Source organism: Centroberyx affinis, unplaced genomic scaffold (genome assembly GCF_046629955.1).
Source record: "Centroberyx affinis isolate AG114_WGS23_722 - 3 ecotype Tasmania unplaced genomic scaffold, CSIRO-AGI_Caff_v1 ptg001094l_1, whole genome shotgun sequence".
In the NCBI taxonomy this organism is placed as follows: Eukaryota; Metazoa; Chordata; class Actinopteri; order Beryciformes; family Berycidae; genus Centroberyx; species Centroberyx affinis.
Window position 1 is genome coordinate 643,991 of NW_027279639.1, and position 26,124 is coordinate 670,114.

Consider the following 26,124-nt stretch of genomic DNA (forward strand, 5'->3'; position numbering starts at 1 on the left):
TTAAGAAACCGTCTTCTTCCCTCCCAGGTCTGCCTCCTTCCTGTCCAGCCGCATGTACGGCTCGAAGGCTGAGGAGCCGCAGCCGTAGGCGGACGTCAGTTCGTGGTGTGCGCCTCCCAGCAGCGGCATGGAGAAGCAGAGGGAGTGCGGCGGGGGGACGCCCAGCCGCGGTGAGGGCGGGGTGCCGCCCAGCGAGGGCAGCGACAGCCCGAACGTCCCCCCGGGTAGAGAGCTGGGAGGGGTGCTGCTGCTGATCCCCGGGGAGCCGGAGGAGCCGCCGCCCGGGCTGCCCAGCAGGGAGCCGTTGGCCGCGTGGGGCGGGGGGCCCAGCAGGGAGTTGGGCGGGGCGGGGCCCGACAGGAGGCGCCCCTGCTCCAGGAGGCGCAGGATGTTGCAGGTGGCCAGCGACTCGGACGTGGAGGAGGAGCGCTTGTCCGAATCCTTGGTGGTGTCCTTCTTCTGTTTGGTGCGGCGGTTCTGGAACCACACCTTGACCTGCAGCAACACAACCAGGAAGAAAGAGAGAAAACTATGAAAACACGCTCGCATTATCTTTGCTGTCCCACCAGGGGGGAAATTTGGGTTGCAGCCAGGATTAAAACAATTATGATATACAGGACCACATCAAAACCTAATGGCCAGGACACACACACACAGACAACAAAACAAAGCTGAAGGGGCAGAAAAAGTAATTTTTGTGTTCAGTCAGCAATCAATAGTAGCTGAGACAAAGTGGAAAAAAAGTTCTTCGGAGACCCAATGATGCTCTAGAAACAAGGTTTACACAATATAGTAGTTTGACATCTGGCTCTTGTCATATACGCAACCACATCCTTCTATTTTTATAAATTGTTTTATATATCTGACAGTTATTTTGCATGTATAATGTACTGAAATGCCTCTTCTGGCAACAGTGTTTCACAACTCATGAGTTGCCCGCAGTGTCTTTCCTTTTAAACATTTTGTGCAGATGACTGATGTTTCATTGCGGACACTTAAATGAATGAAGGCAACTCTAGCTCTACAACTCATATCCGGATATTATTCTGCATTTGATTTCAATGACCAAAAGTTGATGGTTTGTCAGACGGTACAAGTTGAGCAATGTGTGCCTCACTACCTTGTGCCCCCTGGATGCCTCTAGCTGATGCATCTGTACAGTAGCATGTTGTGTGTGCAGTGAGAGCTGCAGGAACACGCAATGCCTTGGTGGTAAACCAGTTCTACACGCATAAATCCGTGCAGAACAGACAGAGATGCTGTAATCCCCTGACACCGCCCATTGGATCAAATGCTGTTGTTTTTCTCAACACATTTGATCATGGTTGGCTCCATGCACTTTACCTCTCTCACACTTCATGGCTCTAACAGGCTAGAAGTGCACAAGTGGGGAAAGGTCAGTGATATCAGAGCGGAGATACTGTACAGGAGGAGTGAGGAAAATTAGCTCGATCACACTTCCACACCCAGAAACACAGAGAAAAAGAAAGACACCACATAAACTCTCTTACATGTTTAAAAGCCCAAATATAGCCACTAGAATATGGATTTACAGGAGTATGTGAGATGTTTATCAGGAAAAGAAAATTAACACTGCAAATCAAGCTGTGTGGAATGAGGGTTTTTTTTGGCTCTAAAAGTAAAAAGAAAAAGAAAATCTGTAATTGAAAGAACAAAAAAAATCAAAAAGGCAAAGCCATCATCATCATAATCACCGTCATATAAATAGCGAGCTTCACCGGCGCGAGCCATCATCATGCCACCCGCAGCAGATTGAGAGAGGCTCGGTGAACTCTGCCTGTCCTTGTACGGCATGTTTAATTGATGGGACGCAGCGCAGCTTTAATGTATAGCGTGTGGAAAAGTTGGGCCTGGGTGGGACGTTGATTGGAGGGCACGCCGGGGTCAGGGGAGATCGCAGCACGGAGAGCCGCTCGCACACCCGCTCTGACAGTCACGCGCATGAAAAATACATACGATCCTGACCGACTTTCAGCACGCTGCGTCTTCCTCTGCAGCCTCACTGCTCCGCCTCACCCTGAGGATTACCGCCTTTGCATAGAATCGCATTATAATTAAAAGGTAGTATGGAGTTATCATGATACACGATTCTGTTGTCTAAATTAATGATAAAACTAAAATCTCTCACAAAATGAGATCAGAAACAAATTAAAGCGTATTTGAAAATTATTTGAGTTTTATCATACTTTGTCACCATGCAGTTCAATGCAATGAACATCAATTTGATTATTTAACGTGATTTCCTATGTGTCAGCAGATATTGTTATACATTGATATTGAAATAATTTCTTATGATTATCGTGATATTAATTCTGTCCATGTCACCCAGCCCTAGCATGCAGTACGCATAGCAGTAAAGAATCTCTCTCTCTCTCTCTCTCTCTCACACACACACACACACACACACACACACACGCACACACACACGCTCAAGCAAAGCATGGTCATAGCCTAAAGAGCGTTCACTACCAGTCTTTCATTACAAAGTTATCAAATCCTACTATTTTACAGTCTGGTGACAGTGGAGAAATGCCAAATATGTAGAAAATCAACAATGCTAACATCATAACCAGCTATCAATAGTGATAGAAAGTAGATGTTGAGATTTAATCGACAATTTACTGCAGTGTTTTTATGGAGTGTGTGGTGTGTACCCAACAAGCATGTTTGTTTACATTTTCATCTGCTTAGCCCCGCCTCTGCACTGTACTATACTGTGTGTGTTTACCCAACAGTGCGTTCAAAGTTATTTACACACGCAACAGACTTTCCCTCAGCCCCTTCCTGAATTTTCGTAGAAATCCAGTAATCTAATCCCTGATAAGTGGGGATTGGCAGTAGACGACTTAGAGGGAAACTCTTGTAACAGCAGAAACGCATAAGCTTGTAAAGGGTTCATGGTTTAATTTTATAAAAGTTTCATAACAAATTGGTGACTGGACAGCACCAACACACACACATGCATGCACCTGCACACATATAAATACATGCACACACACACACACACACACACACACACACACACACACACACAGACACACAACGTATAAAGCCTGGATAAAGCAATACATAGCCTACCAAGTGCAGCTACAATGCAAACACAGCAGTACTACGTGAGCGGCACTCACACACACATTCACCGAGAGGTCACATGTGAACAGAACACGCGACAGTCACGTACACACACACACACACACACACAGACCATATCTCTCACATGACCCCCTTTATCAGTAAGACCCTTGTAACTCCCACTGTTCAGTCAAGCTGCAGTGTTGCAGTGTGGGGGTTCGACTTGGCATGACGCGCAGGTTCAACGTCAAACATGACATTGCGGCACAGTAAAAATTAATATTAAAACAACCATGAAAACTGTTTTGAAGCAATATCAGAAAGATATTTAGGTCCCGATTTCACAAAACGTCAACTTTCATTTTGGCTCTATATTTACATGAGTTTTCAACATTGGTGCAGGCCATAACATCATCTTCTATGTCAGCATGATTGCTGGGTAGTAGCATAGCGTAAGGAATAGTTCACCCCAAACGAAAATTCAGTCATTATCCATTCATCACCGTGCCGTTAGCCCCCCCTTTGCTCCATCTCAGCCTCCCCCCAAACTACTGAAATTAACAGGACCATCTTTTTACAGCTCCAAAAAAAAGTCCATCAAATTTCTCCAAACAGTTCAACTGTTTTGTAGTCAAACAATTGCATTGTGGGTCCAAAAGTCCAACATTTACCTCATTATCTCCTACATTTTCCTCACTCACAATACATATTGTTAAGGTAGCGGAGAGTATTACCAATATACATGCCCTATCCAAATTTTCCAAGGCAGTCCAGCAACTGGAACTGGCAAACTTCTAGTCACAACCTTGTTTCTTTTTTGTCATTTTGAAATTATGTTCTAAAACGTTGGACCCACAGTCAGTTGAAAATCACAGTAGAGGGATCTGTTGTTGAATCTGTTCACCAACGTGTTAAATGTCAGTTTTCAGGCTATATTCGTGGCCTCATTCAAATGAATGGGAAGCAAAAATCTGAACGCAACAAACTTGTCCAGCTGCATCCGATGCTGGTGAGTAGTTTATATTCTGGTTTTCATGGTTTTCAAGTTAAAATTAAGTGGAATATTCTTTAATGCTACTGCTGCAACCGAATGTGACAGTTATCTAATATTGAGCTGGTGTTCCAGGAGATGCAGATCTAGTGTGACAAGGAGCCAATCTAATTGGGTGGCATACGTTATAAGCCAAGCCTAGGTGTTCATAGCGTGGAGGTAATCGGGTGGTGTTAGCTACAGTATCAGTGTACTGTAACGGTTTGAACTGCAGACTCAAGAGGCAGCTAGGGCAAGTGAGATCATAGTTTCAGCCACTAACCACGACAGAAATAATGGGATCGGAGAGGATCCCAAGGCTCAGAGAGGAATACTGACGCCAGCAAGTCTTACTGTAAAGACCCAAAAGAGACACAGAGGGAGGGATAGTGGAGATGGAGATAAGAGGGGAGATGGAGGGGGGTAGAGGACAGAGGGATGGGATAAGCAATGGATATGATCTCTGCATAGTTGAAATCCACTGTATCTGTCTCTTCCTCTTCCTCAGTTTATTCCTTCCTAGTTAGGTCATAGGCTATCAAAGATTTTACTCTTTATTTCTGTGTCCCATAAAAGGCTTTGACTATAAAACTCCCAGCCAATCCCTTTCCTCCGCCCTCATGCGGTGGGTGTGGCTCAGTCCTTCACATCACTGTCCTCCTATCTGTTGCGTGGTGAAAAAAAAAATGCTTGCTCGTGTTTTATAGGGATTTTAGTAGGGGGGGAAAATGATGAGAAGAGAAGAAAGCAAAGCTGCCTTTGGTACATCTACACTATTGGACGTAAATCCTTTTTAATGGGATCCAGGGTTCAGAGCTGGGGCAGAGATTACCAAGGGAGATCTGGATCTGGCGTGACCTGCATTTGCCCCGGCCTCGCCCTCCCTACCCCGCCCCGCTGCACCAGGGCAAGGCCAGGGCAGGGTTAGGGCCAGGGTGGGGGCGGGGGTGGGGCGGGGGCAGTAGTGGGGACGGCAAGACCAGGAAAGGTGGCACTACGGCTGTGGCAGAGCTGGAGGCAAAGATGGATAGGACAAGAAACAAAGCAAGGGAAAGCTTTTTAAAGTCGCAATGTAATGACAACTACTTTTTCACCTTGTTATCTAATTTTCCATGCCATACTATATACCTATTTAACAATAAATGATAAAACATTATATCAACATTACTTTTACGTCTGGGAGAACAGTGTATCTTTAATGGTGACCTCATTACGTACCAGTAGGCGTAAATAAAGATTCCAACCAATAAAACCATCACACATTTTTGAACAATTTCGTCCCTCCGCCCCACCCATCAAATAAAACTCAATTTCTTTCCCTAACTGATATCCCATTGGTTGAATGCTCCCTCCCCGCGTTATGTCCCGCCCCAATACATCACATTAAGGAAGCATGATGCTCTCAAAATGCAGTTTCATTGTGACTGTAAAAGGAAGAGGCAAACAGGACGGGGGTTAGAGAGGGGCAGATGTACGGAAGGGGTGGAGAGGACAAGACAGAAAAATCTGATAGAGGTGCGGCATAGCTGGGCAGCAAAGGGCAAAGCAATGCAAGGAGGGGGTTCAAAAAAGGGATGAGGGGTAAAACCTGATGGGCTTTATGCGTTAAAAAGCGGGGCGGGGCATATTTAAAGGGAAGGGAAAGGACAGGCCAAATCTAGGCAGGGCAGGGCAAATATAAGGCCAGTGGGGCAGAGGTCAGCGGATGGAGAGCCGCACTGTGAATCCAGGCGGCCGCAAATCAGAGAGGGAGGCAAACAAGGCCAGAGGTAAAAAGGTTAAGCCAGATCCTGACCCAGAGTGCAGATCAACTGGGTGTCCATATGTGTGTTCAATAAATCAGCTAAGCTCCGCTGTGTCCCGACATAACACTGTACCAAGTTCAGGCAGAGATGAGTTACAGTTAGTTATTACGAGGGAGGAAAATTGTTTGAAAGTATAGATTGTTATTTTCTATCTCCCTCAATGACAGGAGAAAAGACGTTGAATGCTGCAATTATGAACAGGGCTTTTATTTGTTTCTAGGTGAGATGTTTTTATAAGCGGCTTTTGTATCGCTGCTGCACAAAGTAGAGCAGTAAATTAGTTTCTTTGTGTTTTTTCCCACTGTATTTCATCACTGTGTTTTCATCACTTCGCTTCTTTGCTTTATCACTATGCAAAAAAGCTAAACTGAGCTAACCTACTGCAATGCAAGGCATGAACTAAAAGGTCCTACTGATAACACACACTATCTCTGTTGAATCTGATCCAGTCTCGCCATATAATGACGATAAAGCGAAGTGAAACGAAGGGCCTGCTAAGTAGGACACCTGGTGACTGTCTTTCACACTTTCTGTGACCCTTCCAGCAGCTCGCTGCTCCCCCTGTGACCCTGTGAAACGCCTTGATCCCAGGCATGTGATGAGCCGCAGCACACAATGGTTACTCTTTTCCATGGAAACAGGCGGACCAGCGGCTATTCAACTGTGTGTAACGGACCAATGGCTACTCAACTATATGTAACCGACCAATGGCATCTGAACTGTACAAGGCAAACCAATGTCTATTCAACTGTATGTGACGGGCCAATGGCTGCCTTTTATTGGGTAGATCATTTGCATTTGACCAAAAGCTACCTTCTAACATCGAGACGGGTTGAACCAGTGACTACTCAACTGTCTGTGACGGAGCAACAGTCACTCTTCTTCTCTGTCAGAACAGTTCCAGATGAGCCAATATCTATTCTTTACCATGAAAATGACTGGCTTTTAATTTAAAAACTATACCAATGGCTACTGTTTTAGTCAAATCTAAAGTTTTGCTCAGTTCAGTACAGCCATTGGATGGGCCAATGACTTGTTCCAGTTGTTGCTCTACTGGGAAAACTAGGGATATGATTCACATTGGGCCACCCATGCTAAACATGTTCATGGTACTAAGGTGCTTTGGGTAAAAACATGGCGTATGTTAAGTAGCCTAATAAATAAATGTAAATAATAATAATATAATAAAGAATGACATTATCATTATTAAGTTACATGTTATCAGCAATATTTGCTGGACCAATGGCATCCTCCCTCCGCAACTACTCCTCCAGCTATTGCTGTTAATGGCAAAGTGTTCTTAATCAACTTGGCTGACAAAAAGGTATTGACTAGCCATGGAAAGTGTACAATCTGACTGAAAGAATGCCTTTTCAAATCCATCAGCAGTAGGATTAGAAAAATGGAGAGTAGATCTGGTCAGAGGCGAACCACTCCTCCCTCTTGTGTCAGAGTCTTGTGCAGTGCGATATCAGCCCAGCTCTGTACTCTCGACCAGTGAGCCTTTTTCCACAAACACAGGCAGCACTAACAGAAGCCTCCCCCCCCGCCCATCCATATGATGGCCGCTCTTCCTCCTACACCACCTCCTGCTAAGCTCTTTATCCTACACCCCCTAAAACACCCATCCTCCTCCTCCTCTTCCTGCCCCCTCCCTCGTCTCATGACTCCAACCATGCGCTATAAAATTGCCTCGCATCTTCTTACTGTACGCCTCCTCTTCCTCCTTATTCGTCATCATCATTGCCATCACATCTGACCTGCCCCTGCTCTTGCCCTCGTGCCCTGATCCTTGAACCCCACCAATCCCCCACCAAAAGCCCACCCACTCCCCTCACCCTGCCCGAATAAACCCGATCTGGTCCTCCAGCACTGCAGCACATGTCCAGCCAGGTTCAGCCAGGGGTTAACCCCGTCTTACAGAATCGCTGGTAGATATGGCTGCCTAATCCTCCTTAGTGCAAAAGCACTTGGGACTATTATAAGGCCCACCTCTCCCCCCCGTCTCTATATCCACCCCCCCATCCCGTCATCCTTCTATTCATCGTAGTCCCCCCCGCCCATGTCCACCAAACCCCGCCCAGTCTCACCCAGGTCCCACCCAGCCCCACTCAGCCCCGCCCGGGAAAACCCCTCCAGCCCAGGAGGTTTAGATAAGAAGATTCCAGCGTGAGAGAAGATGCAGAGGGAATATCCCTTGCCTTGTTTTGTCCCTCCTCCCTTCTCACACTGCCACACCCTATGATGATGCTAAAGACGCACCACACCCACTCACCATGTACTCGCAATATCAAGGGTTTGAATGTGGTTCAAACCCTTGATATCGTGGGGCTTTTGTTGCACGTCGCCTCACCCAAGCTCGAATTTCCCATCACCTGTGTGTATTATCTAATGCAACAGAAATCTAATATAAATCATATTAATCGTAACATCTTTTTACAGAAACAGAGACTGCATGCCTCACCGCAGCCCCCCAGTGTCGGATCCTTCGCCATGCAGCCTGGTGATGCTCATTTTCACTCTGACTCGACTGAAAAGGGCTGACGACAAAACGACAACGTTCCTTTTCCTTGTTTTCTCGCTTTTAGGATCTTAACAACCATATTTGACTCAAAGAAAACATCCCTACAGCTTTCACTGTTGGTAAAAGCAACAAGCTGAAATGTTTGGATTAATGATCTTTTTCCCCTTCTACTCTTAATAAAAAAATTTAAAAAAACACTCTGACTCTACAAATCCTGTAGACTGTGATATACTACTGTTGACAAAATGTACTTATTGTAAGTCCCTTTGGACAAAAGCAAATGACATAATGTAATGTAATTAAATGTAAAAAATGCCACACAAGCCCACCTATACTTCACAATTCGGCTCCCTAATTTTCGGAGATGCATGATTACCCTTACATCCTTATACTCCCTTATAAATGTGTATATATTTCATGTGGCGTGTGCTGCTGCGTGCACACATGGTGGGACTCGGCCCCCTCTCCACTGGCAGGTCCAGGTGTCTGTAAGAGTTCCCAAGCAAGTAATCCACTAGTTTAATTGCATTACACTTTTGCATGGCGAATGACACAAAGTGGTCACAAAAGAGTTGATGCACTCAGCGTGTGTGTGTGTGTGACTGTGAGAGAGAGAGAGAGAGAGTGAGAGAGACAGATGGAGAGAATGTGCATGCAAATCGCTGTTATGTGAAAACCTCCTAACTCCAATTTTGGTGATTTTCATGTTTTCACTTTAACTGAAACCCTTTCGAAACTGCTTTGAATAAACTTAAAAATGCATGGTGGCCAAGTTAAAAACAAGGCTGCTTTCCTTAGCTCCTGAAGAGTTGACATCTTGGAAATACAAGGTTTTCACCGGATGATATCTGTTCCTGCGTGTGCGCACACACACACACACACACACACACTTCACTCCACCTGAAGCTGATGGAACAAGTCAATTCCATCTGTGTGTGATTACGGACAAAACTATGGTGACTAAGACTTAATTACCACTACGTTCTTAAAAATCAGCTGATTAGATAATCAGAGCCCAGGAGTTTCTTCCTGAATGCTCATCTAGACTCACCAACGTTCACGTTAAACAGATGCCATGTCATTACATTAGGTCACTACAGAGCAGGAGAGACATGTTGGAATGGTTTGTTCCTTTTCAGTAACGTTTCTATGAAGCCCAAACATCTCCAGTGGCATCTGAAACCGAAAGCAAGTGAATACACAAAGGCAGCGAGTGTAGGTTTGAACCAACTGTCTGTCTGTCTGTCTGCCTCCCTTCCTATCTCTTTCTCTGTTCTGAGTGTTCGGACAATCCCAGCAGTGTGTGGCGTCCTCTCTGCTACATCTGCACAGCGACACGTCATGGCCAGACGAGTGGCGAGACACCGTCTGTCTGGGCCGTCATGGAGAACAATACACACAACGAGGACATTCAAATCTACGTACACACTCTCTCTCTCTCTCTCACACACACACACACACACACACATAAATTGCCAGCTCCAGCTCGTCTCCTCTCTCCTCAGCCTGCAGATAGACGTATAAGTGACGTGTAAGTGGTATCAAACTGATGTAATTTATATGAGAACAGAGTTTTTTGAGCAGGAGCAGAAGCATAAATGAATGTTTTTCTGGAAACAAAATTGATTTTCTTTAATTTTTTTTTCACTTGCCTTATGATGATCATCGACTGGACATAGTTTACCCATAGTTGGTCATAGTTTACCCATGTTTTTATTTACCACTACGTCTCTGCATATAATTCAAATTCTTGTGGATGATAAAAAAAAAGTAGGCTACAGCTACATTTAAGCTACCAAGGTCTGTATTTCAAGTATTTCAAGAGCTGCAGAGTTGCACAAGCAGATGTGATGTTTGAACAGGGAAAGCAGATTCAGCAGGATTCATAAGAGGTCGCATAAGGGGCAGCGGGGTCACCCAGCGGTCAGAGAGACCGTCCCTTCACCCAGAGGACCCGGGTTCTCCGCCCTGCTGAAGTGCCCTTGAGCAACACGCTGAATCTCTACCAGCTCCAGCTCTGTAGCTGGTAGCTGAGCCTGACCTCTGACCTCTGTACAGCGGGGGAAGCAAAAGGAGGCATTATCTGAGCAAAAAAAAAACGACAAACACGGCAACTACAAGAAGAGTCATTCGAAGGATTTTACAACCAATATTAAACTGTGAGTCTATTTTTTATTAAGGAATTGTCCTTTTTTAGCTGTTGCCACCATACACTCTCTCTCTGACCGTCAGCCAATCAAATCAGAGCAAAACAACGGCTCTGCATCAAACAGGCTGTTGATTGGCTGCCTGTTCCGCTGCTTTACACAAAGTGGTAGCATCTAAACTTCTTGTAAACGTTGGCATATTTCTGTGAAAAATGTATATTCATATGTTTTTAGTTTGCCAGTCCTGGAAATATCATTGATGATGGATGTATGGATTTGAATCTGAGCTCATGTTACAGGCATACTCCTTTTAACACTACATGATGACAGCATTCCCAGCCCAGGTTGTGCTGCTGAACTCCTCCTCCTCTCCCTGTAAATGGTTCTTCTCTGTGATCTGACGGCCCAGTAAAGGAAAAATGCCAAAACAGAGCAGGATTGGTGTTCGCTGTGATGAAAATAAATACGTTTTCGAGGCTGTTCAGTGTGTTTCAGCTCTCCACAGGAGCCCAGCTCTGTTAGTGCCAACTGCTCAGGACCCTGGTGTTAACATACAGCTCTGAAACCGAGTCACACCCACACACAGTCAAACACACACATATATTCAAACACACACACACACACACACACTGAATCTCCCTATGTAATACGCCAGGGTCAGAATATTAAAATCATGGGCTACAAAGGCCGACGCAAAAGGAAGGCTGGGGGAAAGTGAGACCGGTGAAATTTTCAACACCCACGTGTGTGTGTGTGTGTGTGTGTGTGTGTGTGTGTGTGTGTGTGTGTGTGCGCGCGCGCCTGTACGTGTGTGTGTGTGTGTGTGTGCGCGTGTATACTCTCTCTCGCTCTCTCATGCACACATTTTACATCATCACAATCAGAGAAAGTCACAGTTGTAACAGCTAATTATTTATGCTTATTAAAGTTGCATTGAAATGAAAAAATATTTTTTGCCTTGTTAGCTAATGTACACATATTTAACAAAAAATGCCCCAACATTTACAATTTCTCTTACATTTATTCTTGTATTTTTATATCAAAACCCAATTACTGTTACTCCCTGCAAAACAGTGTATTTTTAGTGGTTACTTCATGGGGTACCAGTAGACGTAGCTACCAGTAATACCATCACAGATTTCTAAACAAATCCCCCTTCTGTCTCTCCCATCATATAAAACCTGTAACTTCACAATTTTCAAAGTGACACCAGTGGCAACATGGCAGAGCGAGGCGTTTTTGGAAAACCCACTTTCCTTTTCCTAAGACACCATGGTTGCGACCCAGTGGCTGAAATGTATTCATTAGAATCTGTAATTTGTGAAGCTCAAGATTATGCACAAAGCATTTTTTTTAAACACTTTTGAACAATTTTGAACAGTTCCTCCCTGCATAACGTCCCGCCCCAACATCCCGTTCCAACCAGAAATATGTCAAATTTCAGAGGCGGGGTGCCATCAAAATGCTTTTTCCTTGTGGCTTTAAACAGCCAAGACAACATATGAAAACACATCCCAGTGTTTGTCCACATCTGGTCACCGTACAAGCAGCTTTACTCTATAGAGACACAAGCATGATTCCATTACCTCTGTCACTGAGCCCGTGCCCATTTGTTCCAGGATTAAACCAGTTTAAAGCAGCCCAGACATTAAATCCATGGCTTCTCCATGGACGGGCTGCAAAGAACAATAGACTGACACAACAGCAATGTATAAAGTCAGCTGCACTGGACTCAGGACTGTGTAAAAGGGACCACACACTGTAGTTTCTTCACATTTGAGTAACTGTTTTCATGAGTTGGCAAACTAAACCTTTAAAATCCCTAAACTCAAAATACCGAGCCTTGGTAGAGGCAGAATGTTCTGTAAGAACTCTTAAGGTTTTGGATGATTATATTTACAAAAAGGGTTGCAGAAAGTCGTCTCACTGCACATCTTCACTTCCTACAAGTTCAGACTCTATGTTTCCTTGCTGAGGTGAATGAGAAGATGTGAGTTAAATGTGAGAAGGGCAGGAGAAACAGACTCCAACATCTTCACATAATAACTCAGAGATACAGGTACAAGACTACAGTGTGGCAGGGTAAAAAAAAAAACATACTTCCTGGATTGATAATGTTGAAGAACTGCACATGTTGCAGGACTGGACAAGACTACCAAGCAGAAGAATGAAATGTCCAAACAAAAATAGGTGTTGTAAGCTGCTATTCACCAAAATATTGATTTAAGCTTTCATGTAAAATAAGAGATTAAAGAAAAACTTTCACTGGCAGCCATTTAAAATAGACTCAAACAGCTTTCAGACACAGAAGAATAGAAAATAGTCCTATACTAATGTAGCAGTATGAAGCTCCTCAATAGGCAGAACTCGCCACATACCTTCATTGCAATAAGAGCTGAAGCTTTCATCATCCATCCATCAGAGTCCACCGTAATCATCCATGATCATAAGGTAAAAGAAGTGAGCCCAGGCTGGTGTAACGCATGTTATATGAAGAGAGGGACCAGTCAGGTGCGTGTGCCTGTAGTTTTAAACCCACACACAGCCGACATGAAGCCGGGCTGGCCGCCTGCAGAGCGGGTCCCCCCCGCTGTGTTAGCCGGTGGCGGGGAGCCACCTGCCGGGATGAACGGAGAGCTCCGGGTGGGGACGGATTACTCGGTAACGCGTTACAGTAATCTGATTACCGGCTGTATGACGCGTTAAATTCTCGGTCACAACATTGCAGCTTCCAATAAAAACACGAGTCGTTGCTTGTGTTGTCGCTGTTTGTAAATATGAGACTGAAGTTGAATGAAACCAAAATTTTGTCTGTAGCGACATTCTGCGATTCGTTTTAGTCGGAATTAAATTTGATCTTCCTTTGAGAAATTGTATTTTACTTTCTCCAGAGTTTTTCATTTTATCGAGCAAAACGACGACATTCTAACCCTATTACAAATCAACGCGATCTGGTTCCCTGATGATTCACGGGAAAGCTAAACGACTTACCGTGTTTTTTAAAGGCAAGAGAGGACGCAGGCGTACGGAAAAGTAACGGGTCTATAACGAATAGCCTAGTTTAAGGAATTAGTGAGTAGCCTAATAAGTGAAGTAGGTCTAACATTAGCCTTATTATTTTTGAAATGTGTAACGAACGAATAATGAGTTGGCCTGTAGATCTTTTTTCGAGATGAACACTGCAGCCTCGGACAAGATTGGGCTCCACTTGGCGCCCCCTTAAACAGTTTATAGGCTATGCTTTTATTAGGCTATTTTTCTTATATTTTTCTGCGTCTTTTTTCCGTAAAAGATTGTGGTTTTCATTAGAGTGTGGATGCTGGTTTATGAGACTTATAGTCTTTGCTCACTGAGCCTATCAAGAAGATAGTTTTATTTATTTATTTATTTTGGAGAAGAAATGGTGCGCCATGGTCACTTAGACTAGTATTACTGGCCAAACCTCAGTCTGACTCAGTCCATGTTTGTCCATCTATGACATAAAATCCAGGCAAAAAAACACCAGAAATTAATCTGGAAGCCAGATATGGGGGGAAAAAAGCGTCCAGGACCAAAGTTCCCTCTAAGTTTTGTGCGTCTGGGCAAGAAAGTTGGGTCACCTATTAGTCTAATAATAGCCTAATAATAATAATATCAATAATAATAATAACAACAATAATGATCTTCAGTCATTGCTCCTGTTGTCCCCATGGTCCACTTTTGCACTTTTGGGTGGAAAATGAGGGTTAAATGAATTGACTCCCTGTTTAGTTTCTCCTTCAACAGGCTAGATATGGATTTGTATTTATTTTGTAAATATTTTTGTATGTATTTTGGATTGTGTGTGTGTGTGTGTGTGTGTGTGTGTGTGTGTGTGTGTGTGTGTGTGTGTGTGTGTGTGTGTGTGTTGCCAATGTTTGCCTCATTGCGTGATCAGCTTGAATACCTGACCAAACTAATTGGAGTTACGCCATGGGTCAATGACCACATCCCCAAACATTGTTAAAAAACACTTAACAAGCCCCCAACCTGATATTACTGTAATTAGTATTCCTGTTAAAGGACTGTCGCCTTTATAAAGGGTTACGCTGCAGGACATGTCCATCTTAAAGTGGTTTGAGCTTGTTTTGACTATTAAAATAAAAGTATTTCTCTTAAAACAAAGGGGGGAAATGCTGCCAATAGGGTGAGATCATTTTGATTGTTTCCAATGCAGTTTTACTTGTTTGAGGAAGTGAAAATATCTTAAAACAAAGTGTATCACTCCGCCAGTATCAAGAAAATGACACTTGATTGAAGAAAATCCTTGAGGCAAACTGATTTGCATTGGAACATGGCAGATTTCTTCACTTGTTTTACGAAAAAAACAGATTTTAAATCTCCATACTGGACTAAACGCCTTTTTTTTAGGTGTTATGTTGAATCTGCAAAGGAGGCATAACAGAAGAGGAGCTGAGATTCGCACTGAGAAGTCATAACGAAAATAGCCTACTGTTTTTAAAAAAGAGGTATTTAGGTTTTCATGAATGCATCATAACAGGTTTATTGTGTCAAAGTGTGGCAGAGAAAACATAACGAGGCTGATTTAGTATAGCCTATTTACTTAAACGCTGATGAGGACCATTAGCCTACTCATCAGAGTTATCCATTACTTCAACCTTGACAATACTCCTGACAGTGATTTCGATTGTAACTTATGCATTTACCAATTTTATGAGATGAATCTGATCGAAATCGAGAGGAGAATGGTTTGCCAAAAAAAAACGGATTGGCTGTTGCGCACAAAATAACATCGAAAAAATGTCATATCAACACCGCAAACCCTATAATTTATATCCGATTAATAAGCCTATTCAGAGCAATGGACCTTTTGGTTGTGTTTGTAATAAACATCTAAAGTTTTTCGAAAATTTCAAATCCAATAAGTTGTAGAGAAATAAGCAAGTTCAGTTCCCAAAGGAAAAATGTTTTGTAAAAGCAAAAACTTTCAATATCGCTGTTTTTGGACCAGGGAAGCCTATAGAGTTTAAACTGTGGCGGATGAGCTCCTAGGTGGGTTTATAAAAATGTTTTTTGGCCTTTTTTATGATATTGAAATATAAACGTTAAGTTAAATAAAGTTTACATTAAAATAGGTATAGATAGGATAGATAGATAGATAGAGAGAGAGAGAGAGAGAGAGAGAGAGAGAGACAGTCTGTGTATCTGTTCTATTCACCAATAGTGAAAACATTTCCAGTGTTTAGGAGCGTGTCGACCTCCCTCCTCTAAATATGAAAACACATTTTGTTTCAGGCTGCAGTCTTCCTCTGAATGCTTCACTCTGAAGAAAAAAAAAACAGAAAGCCACGCAGCAAATGAAAAGCTCTGGCTTTTCAAATGGAGCTGCTTTCAAAACCAGCGGCGTCTAAATTGGACATGAAAATCAAATTACTGATAGAGAACCTGTGAAAACCTTGAGGAGCGAACTAAAAAGATCCCGACCTCTTTCTCAACTTTACGGCACCTGACAATCAGAAGCAGCCCAAACAGCTCGAGCGAGAGGGCCGAACATTTGAGAATTACCATTTTTCCTTGAGCTATTTTGCATGATTAGCCTTGAATGGTGCATTTGCTGAAAATACATGAAAAAAACACCACAAACAAGATAAAAAAAAAAAAAAACTAATGCCAGCTAAAAGCATTTCGATCAGACTTGAAGTGGCCAAAGCTGTTTCAATAGCCAAACATTAAGAAATTCGCCCTATGGGGTTTTAGCTAAAATATTCCTTTACCATCACTATAGAAGAGTTTACATGTAATTTAAGTTGACGGTCAGGCGCATTACGGCTCCTTTCAGCAGCCAGACATCCTGAGTCCAACTTAGTTTCTGCAGCAGAGCAGCAGCAGGAAGCAGAGGCCCGCCCATTAACACCCCTAGTGTCAGCCATAACGAGGCACACAGTGGCTCTGTGTTCCCAAACCCCCCGCCCCCCTCCCCTCCTCCTCCTCCTCCAACCTCTCTGCTTTAGTTAGGATCATTTGAGGAAGAAATTATTATTGGTGAGTATTCAGTCCGCAGTCTTCAAGCCACACAGCTGTATGTGGAGCAGTAGGTGTGTTTTGGGGCACAAGCGGCTGCAAGATGCGTGAAGTTGCTGCATGGGTTTTATTATTAGGCTACATTTACACATGGCGTTTCAACAAGTGTTTTTAGACAAGTGGTGATTAACCCTAAGAGTGCACGAGAGGCCTCAAAACCAGCCTCCCGGTGTTCGTTTGGCCATGTTTTCACAAGAAAGTGTGTTATCATGCGATATTCAAGGAATTTATTGGAGGTTTTCATCGTGAAACTTGTCATCAACTGTAATTTTAATTTAGTCCTACACTTTTTGTAAAGTAGCATAAAGTGCCACAATTACCCCTATTTTTTATGTAAAATAGTACTGGATAAGTGTTGGTGTCTGCATGGACGCACTGGCTCATGAGTATTTGTATTTGCTCTTGGGTGCGTGTCTTTGTGCAAAGCGTATGGGCGATGCAGTTCAAATGAAGATTAAAACGCTAAAATCAAAATAAATACTATTTGAAATAGAACACTTTGATTCCAACAGGAAATACCCAAAGCCAGTGTTTATGGTCATTGGTTTTTCCAGTCCAGGTTCCAGGGATTTTTACTTAGAAAAGTACATTAATATCTGATTTGCCCTTTAGTGCAATGCCCCTGAGCATTATCGTTATTATCATGCGATAATCATGATTTTCAGGACTAAATTCACGAAATCTACATAAAAGTATTCCCTTGCAACTGAATCTGAAATGTATACAACACCAACACTCGCACTGTAAGTCAAAGGATTTCAAAATATCTTCAAGTTTGTAGTGGTTCCAAAAGATGCAGTTAGCAAGAAGAAAACCCCGTGTACACACTGGGAGTCATTTCTCTCCCTGTGTGGAGAAGAGCGCGGGCTTGAAGGGTTAACGCTCTCCAAACCGTTTTATCACAAGCACCGTCAGTCCTTTGAGGTTCAGACATGGAAGTCAACAAAAAATAAACAGAAAGTTTCAGAAAACACTGAAACAAGAACCACCTGACCTCTCCAGTATTGCATTACTGCTGCATGCGAATGAGAAAAAATGAAACTGAAGAATCTATTATTATTAGTAATAGTAGTAGCATTATTAGTATTGTTAGTATTACGATAAGATAGCCTAGTCTTTATTGGTCTCCTCAGAGAAATTTGTCCCGGACAATTAAAAGCTGCTGTTACTGGCATGCTACACATAGACAGACTGGTATAAGACAAAGACAAAGAAAGAAAGAAAGAAAGAAAGAACGAACACCAGTGTTTTTACAATTCAGTAACCTAACAGTGTAACTGACAGTGGAACAAGAGAAACAATATAGCTGTTCATCTTGCAGTTTGGTAACCTGTAACCTCATGTTCCATATAATTATTAGGCCTACTACTGGTAATAAGTAACTTGGTGGTTTTGTCAGTGATCCGGTCCACAGTAAACACAGAGGGTCAGACCTGCAGCGCAGTCTTGGTGCTGCAGGAGAGTTTGAATGAAGCGCCGCTGCGCTGATAGGCTGCCAGCAAGTGTCAGCAGTGATCCAGTACAACCAGGGTCTCTATTAGACTCTGGGTACGGGTCTTTACTGATTATTGGAAATGGAAAATAACCCAGAAAACTGTTGGGTCTGTTTGTGTTTCACTGCTAGAGTAAGGAAATTGTTGCTTTAATGTGAAAACTGCGCCTGTCTGACAGTGAAAACCACACAGGCTTCACAGGCCGGAGGGATCAGATATTATTTAATATTATATATTGAATAATAATAAAGGCCTACAGTTGGCCTATACTTGTAGGAGGTTGTGTTATTCAATTATTCACACTTTGTGGAGCCAGTGTCACATTTAGCCTACATTTAATATATTTCAGGCATTCAGCTGACGCTCGTCTTCAGAGCGACTAATGCAACAGTAGAAAAAGCTTCAATTTCTATTGGCTTTCTACTGGCAGCATTCCAAACAACCAATAGTATGGGGCGTAAGGGTCAAAGCATCAGCAGACAGACAATAGGTTAAAAAAAATACTCCTGTGTCCCCAGAATAGTCTTTATTATTCTATTTCTTTTTTCAAGGTTTTGTCTTCAGGACAGGTGCAGAGGAGAAAGGTAGAGCGGATGAAGGCCTTTAGTAGGCTATTCCTGTCACAGAAATGCATAATCTTAATAGGCGCTCCAGAAATAAATAATTTAACATATCAAGAAATAAATAAATAAATATACAATCATGCAAACTTAAGGCTACAATGTAGTTTAACCTAGTTTTTACTTACATAGATAAGGTCGGCCTGCGCTTGCTCATTATAAATGCCTACTCCACCAAACCAAATAGAACTATAAGATTATTTTTCCATCTTTTCCCCAACTAAAATGAGGCAGAGTAGCTTCAATTAAGAAATCGTGCCTTTTGTCTTGTATTATAAACATATTGAGCCTGTTTTTGGCCTTGGGAAGCCTCCTGTGTTAAAGTGTCCGGGTGGGGCTACAGGCCCGGTTCCTCCTTACGAAACAGATAGTTCCGCTCCTCGGCTCTGATTGGTTGAGTCACGTTTTGTAAAATACACCTGGTGAGGCCGCATAACAATTTCAGTATCAATGCGCTAACCCAAAACTCCCACTCACGTCAGTATAGGCCTGTGTTTGGAGAACTATATTAATTTGCGGAAGAATACCATTTTAATTATTCTATGCTAATCATTATTCGTTTAATTTATTCGTTCTTTCTTTTTTTAAAATATTTAATCGCGTGTTAGTGCCGTTTCACGAGACCAACACGCTCGGTCTTACCTGTGTTTCGGAGAGGTTCAGCTGCCTGGCGAGCTCGGTGCGCTCGCGACCCACGACGTACTGGCACCGCTGGAACTCGAGCTCGAGCCGGTAGAGCTGCTCGGCGGTGAACGAGGTCCGCGTGCGCTTGGGCCGGTCGAGGTCGAGGCCCTTGGGCAGAACAATCTCCCGGATGGTGCCTTTGGCATCTGACCACAACAAAACAAACAGGAGTGAGTTTATCAATGAAGTTCAACAGCAGTGCAAAAACATACACTTATACTATACTATAGGCTACTATATACTATACTATACTACACTATACCATACCATACCATACCATACTATACTATATACTATATACTATACTATACTATACTATACTATACTATACTATACTACACCATACCATACCATACCATACTATACTATATACTATATACTATACTATACTACACTATACCATACCATACCATACCATACTATACTATATACTATATACTATACTATACTATACTATACTATACTATACTATACTATACTACACTATAATACCATACCATACCATACCATACTATACTACACTATACTATACTATACTATACTACACTATACTATACTATACTACACTATGCTATACTATACTATAGCCTACTATACTATACTATACTATACTATACTATACTATACTATACTATACTATTAGGCCTCTATAAAACACGTAATATACAGCTGTGACCCATAACCAGAATGTAGTGGAGGGTAAACCCAACTAAACTACAAAGTTACCTACATTTTTATTTATTTAAATGAGTTTTTAGGCTGCGGTGAAACTTTATTACACAGCTATTATAGGCATACATTGTAAACAGTATCAAACTGGTAGAAGTTGTGAGGATAGGGGTTTTTATGGAAAAAAAACACCCTTAAAAAGGATGTGTTATTTTAACACATCTGTGTGTCGTCTTTGGGACAACATAGGCCTACCATTGTGTTACTTTTCAACACATAGTATGTTAATAAGAACATATGTTGTGTTAAAATCTAGGCTATTGTCATTAACATATTGTGTTGAGAAGTAACAGAAATGTGTGCTGTCCCAAAGAAGACACACAGATGTGTTAAAAATGACATCCTTTGTTTTTAGAGTGCGCACAAATGTATGTCTTTCTGCGAATATAACTGAGTTGTGTCTGTATAAAGGCCTGGAGGACTGGAGGTCACAGTTTACCCAAATCACGGTCTACAGCCTACTTTTAGCTTACTCTTTATTCCGTGAATTGATCAAAATTGTGAGAAAAAAAGGCGTGTTGGGTTTTACATTTTGAAGAAAGCGTGTTGATTTATTAGGTTTAAACAACGCTTTAAGTCGACTGCCTTGTAGCTTGCTGCACAGACATGAATGGCCAAACCTCAGACACAAAAAATTAGGCATGTACCGTCTGCGGAACGTTACCCCACACTGCGCTGTGAGTGATGCGTCAGTTTTCCGTGCGTAAAAAGGAAAGCTTTTATTTCAGTGAATGAAATTCACACCTAAATTGTTGTTTTTAAAGCAAAAGCCCCTGCAGGTAGGAGACTTGATCTGAAATGGGTTGGGTCGTACAGTACAGTACGGTACGGTACAGTACGGGTGGATTCAGTAGGCCTATGTAACGTGCAGTTCCCTCTTGATTTTGCCCTATTTTATCATAGAAAAGTAAACCCGGGCTTATTGTGAGTTTATTGTGGCCTACTGTTTTGAACCCGAGACAAAACAAGCCAGACCTCCAGACTTCTAAATCCGGGGTGCTTGAGGGTTTCCTAGGGGTTCCCCATGCAGAAAAATGGGGACTAGTGTAATTCCACTGTAATTTAATTCACTAGAAATTATCCCAATTAGAGAAATGTATAAAACGGACTGTTCTAATGAAAGGTTTCATTCTCAACACTCTTGTCGCCCCAGTTCTAGCCTACAACTCGATGCTGAATCATTAACAACAAAATCTTATCAAATGGGGGTCCGTGGCTCTACGTTACGCTCTGAACTTATGGACTTTTTTTTCTTTTCTTTTTTTTCTTTTTTTTTTTTTTAGATTAGTCCATTACAGAGTATTAGTCGTAGTAGTAGTCTTTTCCTTGGGTTATTTAGCATGATTAGCCTTGAATGCTACTGAACATACACGAAAAAAAAAACAAACAGAAAAAGAAAAAGAAAAAAAACACTAGTTAGCTAAAGTCAGCTAAAAGCATTTCGATCAAGCTTGAAGTGGTCAAAGCTGCTACAATAAGCTAATATTAAGAAATTCGCCCTATGGATTTAGCTAAAATATTCCTACTGAGAAGAATCTACATTTAATTTAACTTGAAGGTCAGGCAAGGCGTATGGAGAATATAGGTCTTGTTTCCAGAAATTGGCTGCAAAACTAAACGAATTAGAAAACAAAACTTATCCGGATTCAATGCAAAAACAACGTCACTGGTAAACCAATTTTTCAAATATGAGTCATATATTGTGAATATAGCTGAGGGCCAGTCAGCGCACACAGGCCCTGAGGATATTGTCTAGTAGGCTACTGTTTTTTCCCCATCTCAATGCCCCACTTTATAAAAAAAAAAAAAAACGTCAATGCGTTATTTTAATTTAGCAGTAGCCTTATGTTATCTGTTTGTCTTAATAAAGTTTTGCTTCCCACAGCGGAGTACTGCGAAAAAAAAAAAAAAATCCTACATAGGCTACAAGAAAAAAAACATAATAGCCTAGCACGAAATATTTTTTCGCATTTATCACATTTCAGCTGAAGCGTAAGCCAGACAAGAGCTGCTCTTCGATCCTGGGTTTTGAAATCATGAAATATGCAATATAATAAAATATGGAGAAAAAAAACTGAATTAAATATGAAACAAAACTGATAGAAGACGTTGCCACTATAGGAAGGCCACATAATAAATCCATATCCATCCATATGCAATGAAAGAATGGAATGTAAACGGTTTTAAAATATTTCATAAGCTAAAGCCAACAGTTTGGGCTGTATAGGCGTGTCTCCACTTGGATAAACTTTATTCGAATGTACCTGAATTGAAAAGGTAAACAAAACATTTAGCCTTAAATGTGTGTAATAAATAAAATACAGTAGGCTATATGTCCAATGGAATGAGTCAGTGCGTAAATGTTGCAGGGCATTAAAATAGTTCATGAAACGAGTTTATCAGTTATGCGCCCAAGCCTCTCTGGTCTTATATAGTCATTTCAATCACAGTGTAATAGACAGTTATTGTTGCACATTAGTGTTTGGTTTGCCTACACTGGAAATAATACATGCCTGCAAGCTCTCCATCTTTACGCACATGCATAATGACTGTAATGCGTTGCCAGGTCGCTGGGATTTAGCGCCAGATAAACCTTTGTAATAAAACATTCGTGCCTTTGCGAATTTCTCGCTGGACCTAAATAACGGCTCAAACAGTTGTGGAAACAGTTGTGGAAACATATGCGAGCGGAGGGACACCGCGGCTGTGCGCAGACCTGCTGCCCTCTCGGTGACCCCGGCCTCTCCACCGCGCTCCGCAGCATCCAGCCGCAGCTTCAAAAAACAAATAGTGACACGGGGGATTGCAGGCTTCGCTCCGCAGCTCGTGCATCTCCACCAAACCTGCTCAAACCCGCAAACCCCTCTACTAAGGAGTTATTATTATTATTACAGGAGAAAATGCTGCACCACAACGCAGCAAAACGACAGTCTACTCAACTCAATATAGATGATAGAGGCTTATACTGAATATATGAACCTGCCTGCATCCTCACACGCTCAAACAGCTGCATGAACCAAAGATAACAGGGATTCCTTATGTGTTTTTATGAGATCTGACCAGAAAACAACAAAGCATGATCGACAGTATACAGAAATGTCATCAAGAAGCACGTGAGGGCCGAGAGATGACGTCGGCTCACTGCTATAACAACCAATCTATAATAATCAAGTTGAACGAAAAAGGCCTGGAACGTTTCCAACTGATGCAGCAGTTATCAGGATTATAGACAACAACTTCTAATGGGAATGATCGATGCTCTGATTGAGTTGGTTGTTTTAGGAATGGGTTATGTATTTTATTTTATTTTTATTCTTTCTATTCTTTTTTTGCCGTATTCATGTCTTCTTCCTTTCTGTCTCTTGCGCTTCTTTTTCTCTCTGCAGCCTCTCTTCCTCTCACTTTTTTTCTGAAATTATCTATCAGTTACTATATACAGTATATATCTTTAAATTATTATTATTTCTGTTTTTCTCGTAACTAAATATGCTGTTTCTCTCTGGACCAGCAGTCTGCTTAAGGTTCAATAGAAAATAAAAATAACCAGCCAGCAACCCCATTACCTGCCCATATAAAAATCCTCAACATTCACATAAATTATAATACACAGGCCGACATATTGATTCTGTATACAGCAGACAGTAATATTCCAGTACAAACATGCCTTACACAGAGAAATACATACAGTTGCAATTTATTTCCAGCTTAATTTTTGTGAAAACCTTAAAAAGAGGAGAACTGTCCGTGCAAGCAGTATTTATGCCTTTATATTCTTGGAAAGCATGCAAAACATTTTCTACCACCAGGAACTTCACAACGACTTGCAGTGCGCCAGGTAGTCAACATTTAAATTTCTCTTCAATTATTCTTTTAAGTCAATGGTGCCGTTGGAAGCACCACACTGTCTTTTTGATTATATGCTGAAATAATCCAAATGTGCAAATATTCAACCTTAAATAAAGTGTAGGCCTATATATTGAACAGATATATATATTTTGAATATATATATTGAACAGCCTTTTATTCTTTAGGTTATTGAAGCTGATCCACACAGCATACGATTTATTTTTCACAGTTTAGTCTGGAAACTATAACAAATTATAACAGTGAACACGCGATTTTTCTTAGGCTATTTGGACTTATTATATGCTTCTAAAATAAATGTAGCATACTCAAATTCAGAATTTTAAAACAAAACAAATAAAATCTGAAGAGATTTTAATTTACCTAAGGGATGCCTGTACAAACTGATGATTGGGGTGAATTTATCTTTATTTTCTAGATTTAAAAAAAAAATGGGATCAGCACAGACAGTTTCCTTGCAGTGGGCCTCCTGTATGAGGGCGTGGACACTCAGCATAATATTAAACCTGATGTTCATTAACAAAACACTGGCACACAAAGGGAATCAGCTACTGACAAATAGCCCAATATACACGATAGTGATCGTTTATGGAAATCTGTTGTTCTCTCTAGTAGCTCTACTTCTCTCTATTTTGTTTACAAAAAGGAAAACTTTTAACCTACAATAACCTAAAGGGAAGAGTATTAGCTAATTTCTCTGCACATATTTTTATAGCATTTTTTCTTGTTTATTTCTTTTTCAGATGTGATTTCATAACGACTTCAGCCACACAAACAGGCCCATGTAAAAGAGAAATTTGGAGAAAATTAATAGGTGATATTTGCTGGGGTAGCTACATTTGATTGTTTTGACTATATTCCAATCAATTTTTATTTTTTTTATATGAACGATAGGATTAGCCACATTTGATACAATGTGTGCCAGACTGTTATTTGCTATGAGTGATGTAATTTCCCACTATATTATCAGTGTTAGGCTATATGATAATCATTATTATTTACATTGCTTTGTTGTTACAATCAGTTTGGTATAGCGGAAGTGAAAGTAGGCTATTGTTATTAGCACATGAGCTGTAGCCTTTTATTATCCCATCCTACACCGGCACACCGGTGCTTTTGCATTATGGGAATAACAATTTCAGCTAATTTAACCAGAAATCCGCGTCATAAGTGTGTTTGGGAGTATCAGTCCAAGTTTTAGCCCAACTTTTAAAGTCGATACCATCTGCACTCTTTGTTCCAATTTTCCCATCGCGTCTCAAAATGTCCAGGAAAGATCACCAAACAGACCCCAAATCAGCCACAAACTCCCACTTGATGAGATTTTGTCCAAGGAATCCCCATATGGGAATTTTCTGTTGTTTGTATTGAATTGTATAACCGTTTACACTGTGCGTGGGGAGATAATAGTGGTGACAGTGAAACCTTTGATTATGACAGTCACACTTAGGCTATACATTCTCTCATTGGGATAATTTCTACTGAATTAAATAGTAGTGAAATCAAACTATTTCTCGTTTCCCTGAAAACCCTCCAGCACCTCCAGTTTGAGAACTGTTCTAAAGGCACAGTATAAACCAATGTGTGTTTTTTTCCACTCACCCCTTACTAAAATCCTCCGGCAGTAGTCAGGATCGACTCCTAAAAGTTTGTCGTGTCCGTCTTCGCTGGAGGACGTCGGGGTGGAGGCTGACGTCCCCGGGGTGTCGGTGGTGCTCTGAACCGGGGACCGGCTCCCTATCTCGGCGCGGCACTTTGGGTCCATCCGGTCCGGACACAGCGGGTTGGGTCCACAGTGGTGGTTCCCATCGCCCATGCTCGTGGCCTGATCAAACATCTACAGAGTACTATCGGTACGGTTTCCCTCTCCTCTCCTTCTTCCGCTGCTGCTACCCTTCTGTTTCTACTTTCTTTTCGTCTTTGCAAGTGTTCTCCAGAGACGAAGAGAGCATGCCCCCCTCCTTCAAAAAAAAAAAAAAAAAGTAGATCCAGTTACAAAGGAACCATGCGGTCCTGCAGCGGAACCGGGGAGCGCTTCAGGTGTCTCGGCATGACGCACGGTCCGAAGTCCAGAC

At 41.8% G+C, this 26,124-nt stretch overlaps 1 protein-coding gene across 1 annotated transcript; it reads right to left on the reverse strand.

Moving 5' to 3' along the window:
- Positions 1-25,886, reverse strand: vax2 (ventral anterior homeobox 2). Its single transcript, XM_071523560.1, has 3 exons — positions 25,652-25,886; positions 19,415-19,602; positions 1-495 (listed from the first exon to the last, which is right to left on the reverse strand). Exons 1-3 carry the CDS (start codon positions 25,884-25,886, stop codon positions 1-3), a joined length of 918 nt encoding a protein of 305 aa, XP_071379661.1.
- Positions 25,887-26,124: the final 238 nt, after the last annotated feature.

What these genes read in the sequence shown, in the direction of transcription:
- vax2 (XM_071523560.1), bottom strand. Translation starts at nt 25,886, where the DNA reads ATGTTTGATCAGGCCACGAGCATGGGCGATGGGAACCACCACTGTGGA. An exon ending in CCGGAGGATTTTAGTAAGGG is followed by an intron (nt 19,603 to 25,651) that starts GTGAGTGGAAAA and finishes TGTTGTGGTCAG; the next exon opens with ATGCCAAAGGCACCATCCGG. An exon ending in TGAACCTCTCCGAAACACAG is followed by an intron (nt 496 to 19,414) that starts GTAAGACCGAGC and finishes GTGTTGCTGCAG; the next exon opens with GTCAAGGTGTGGTTCCAGAA.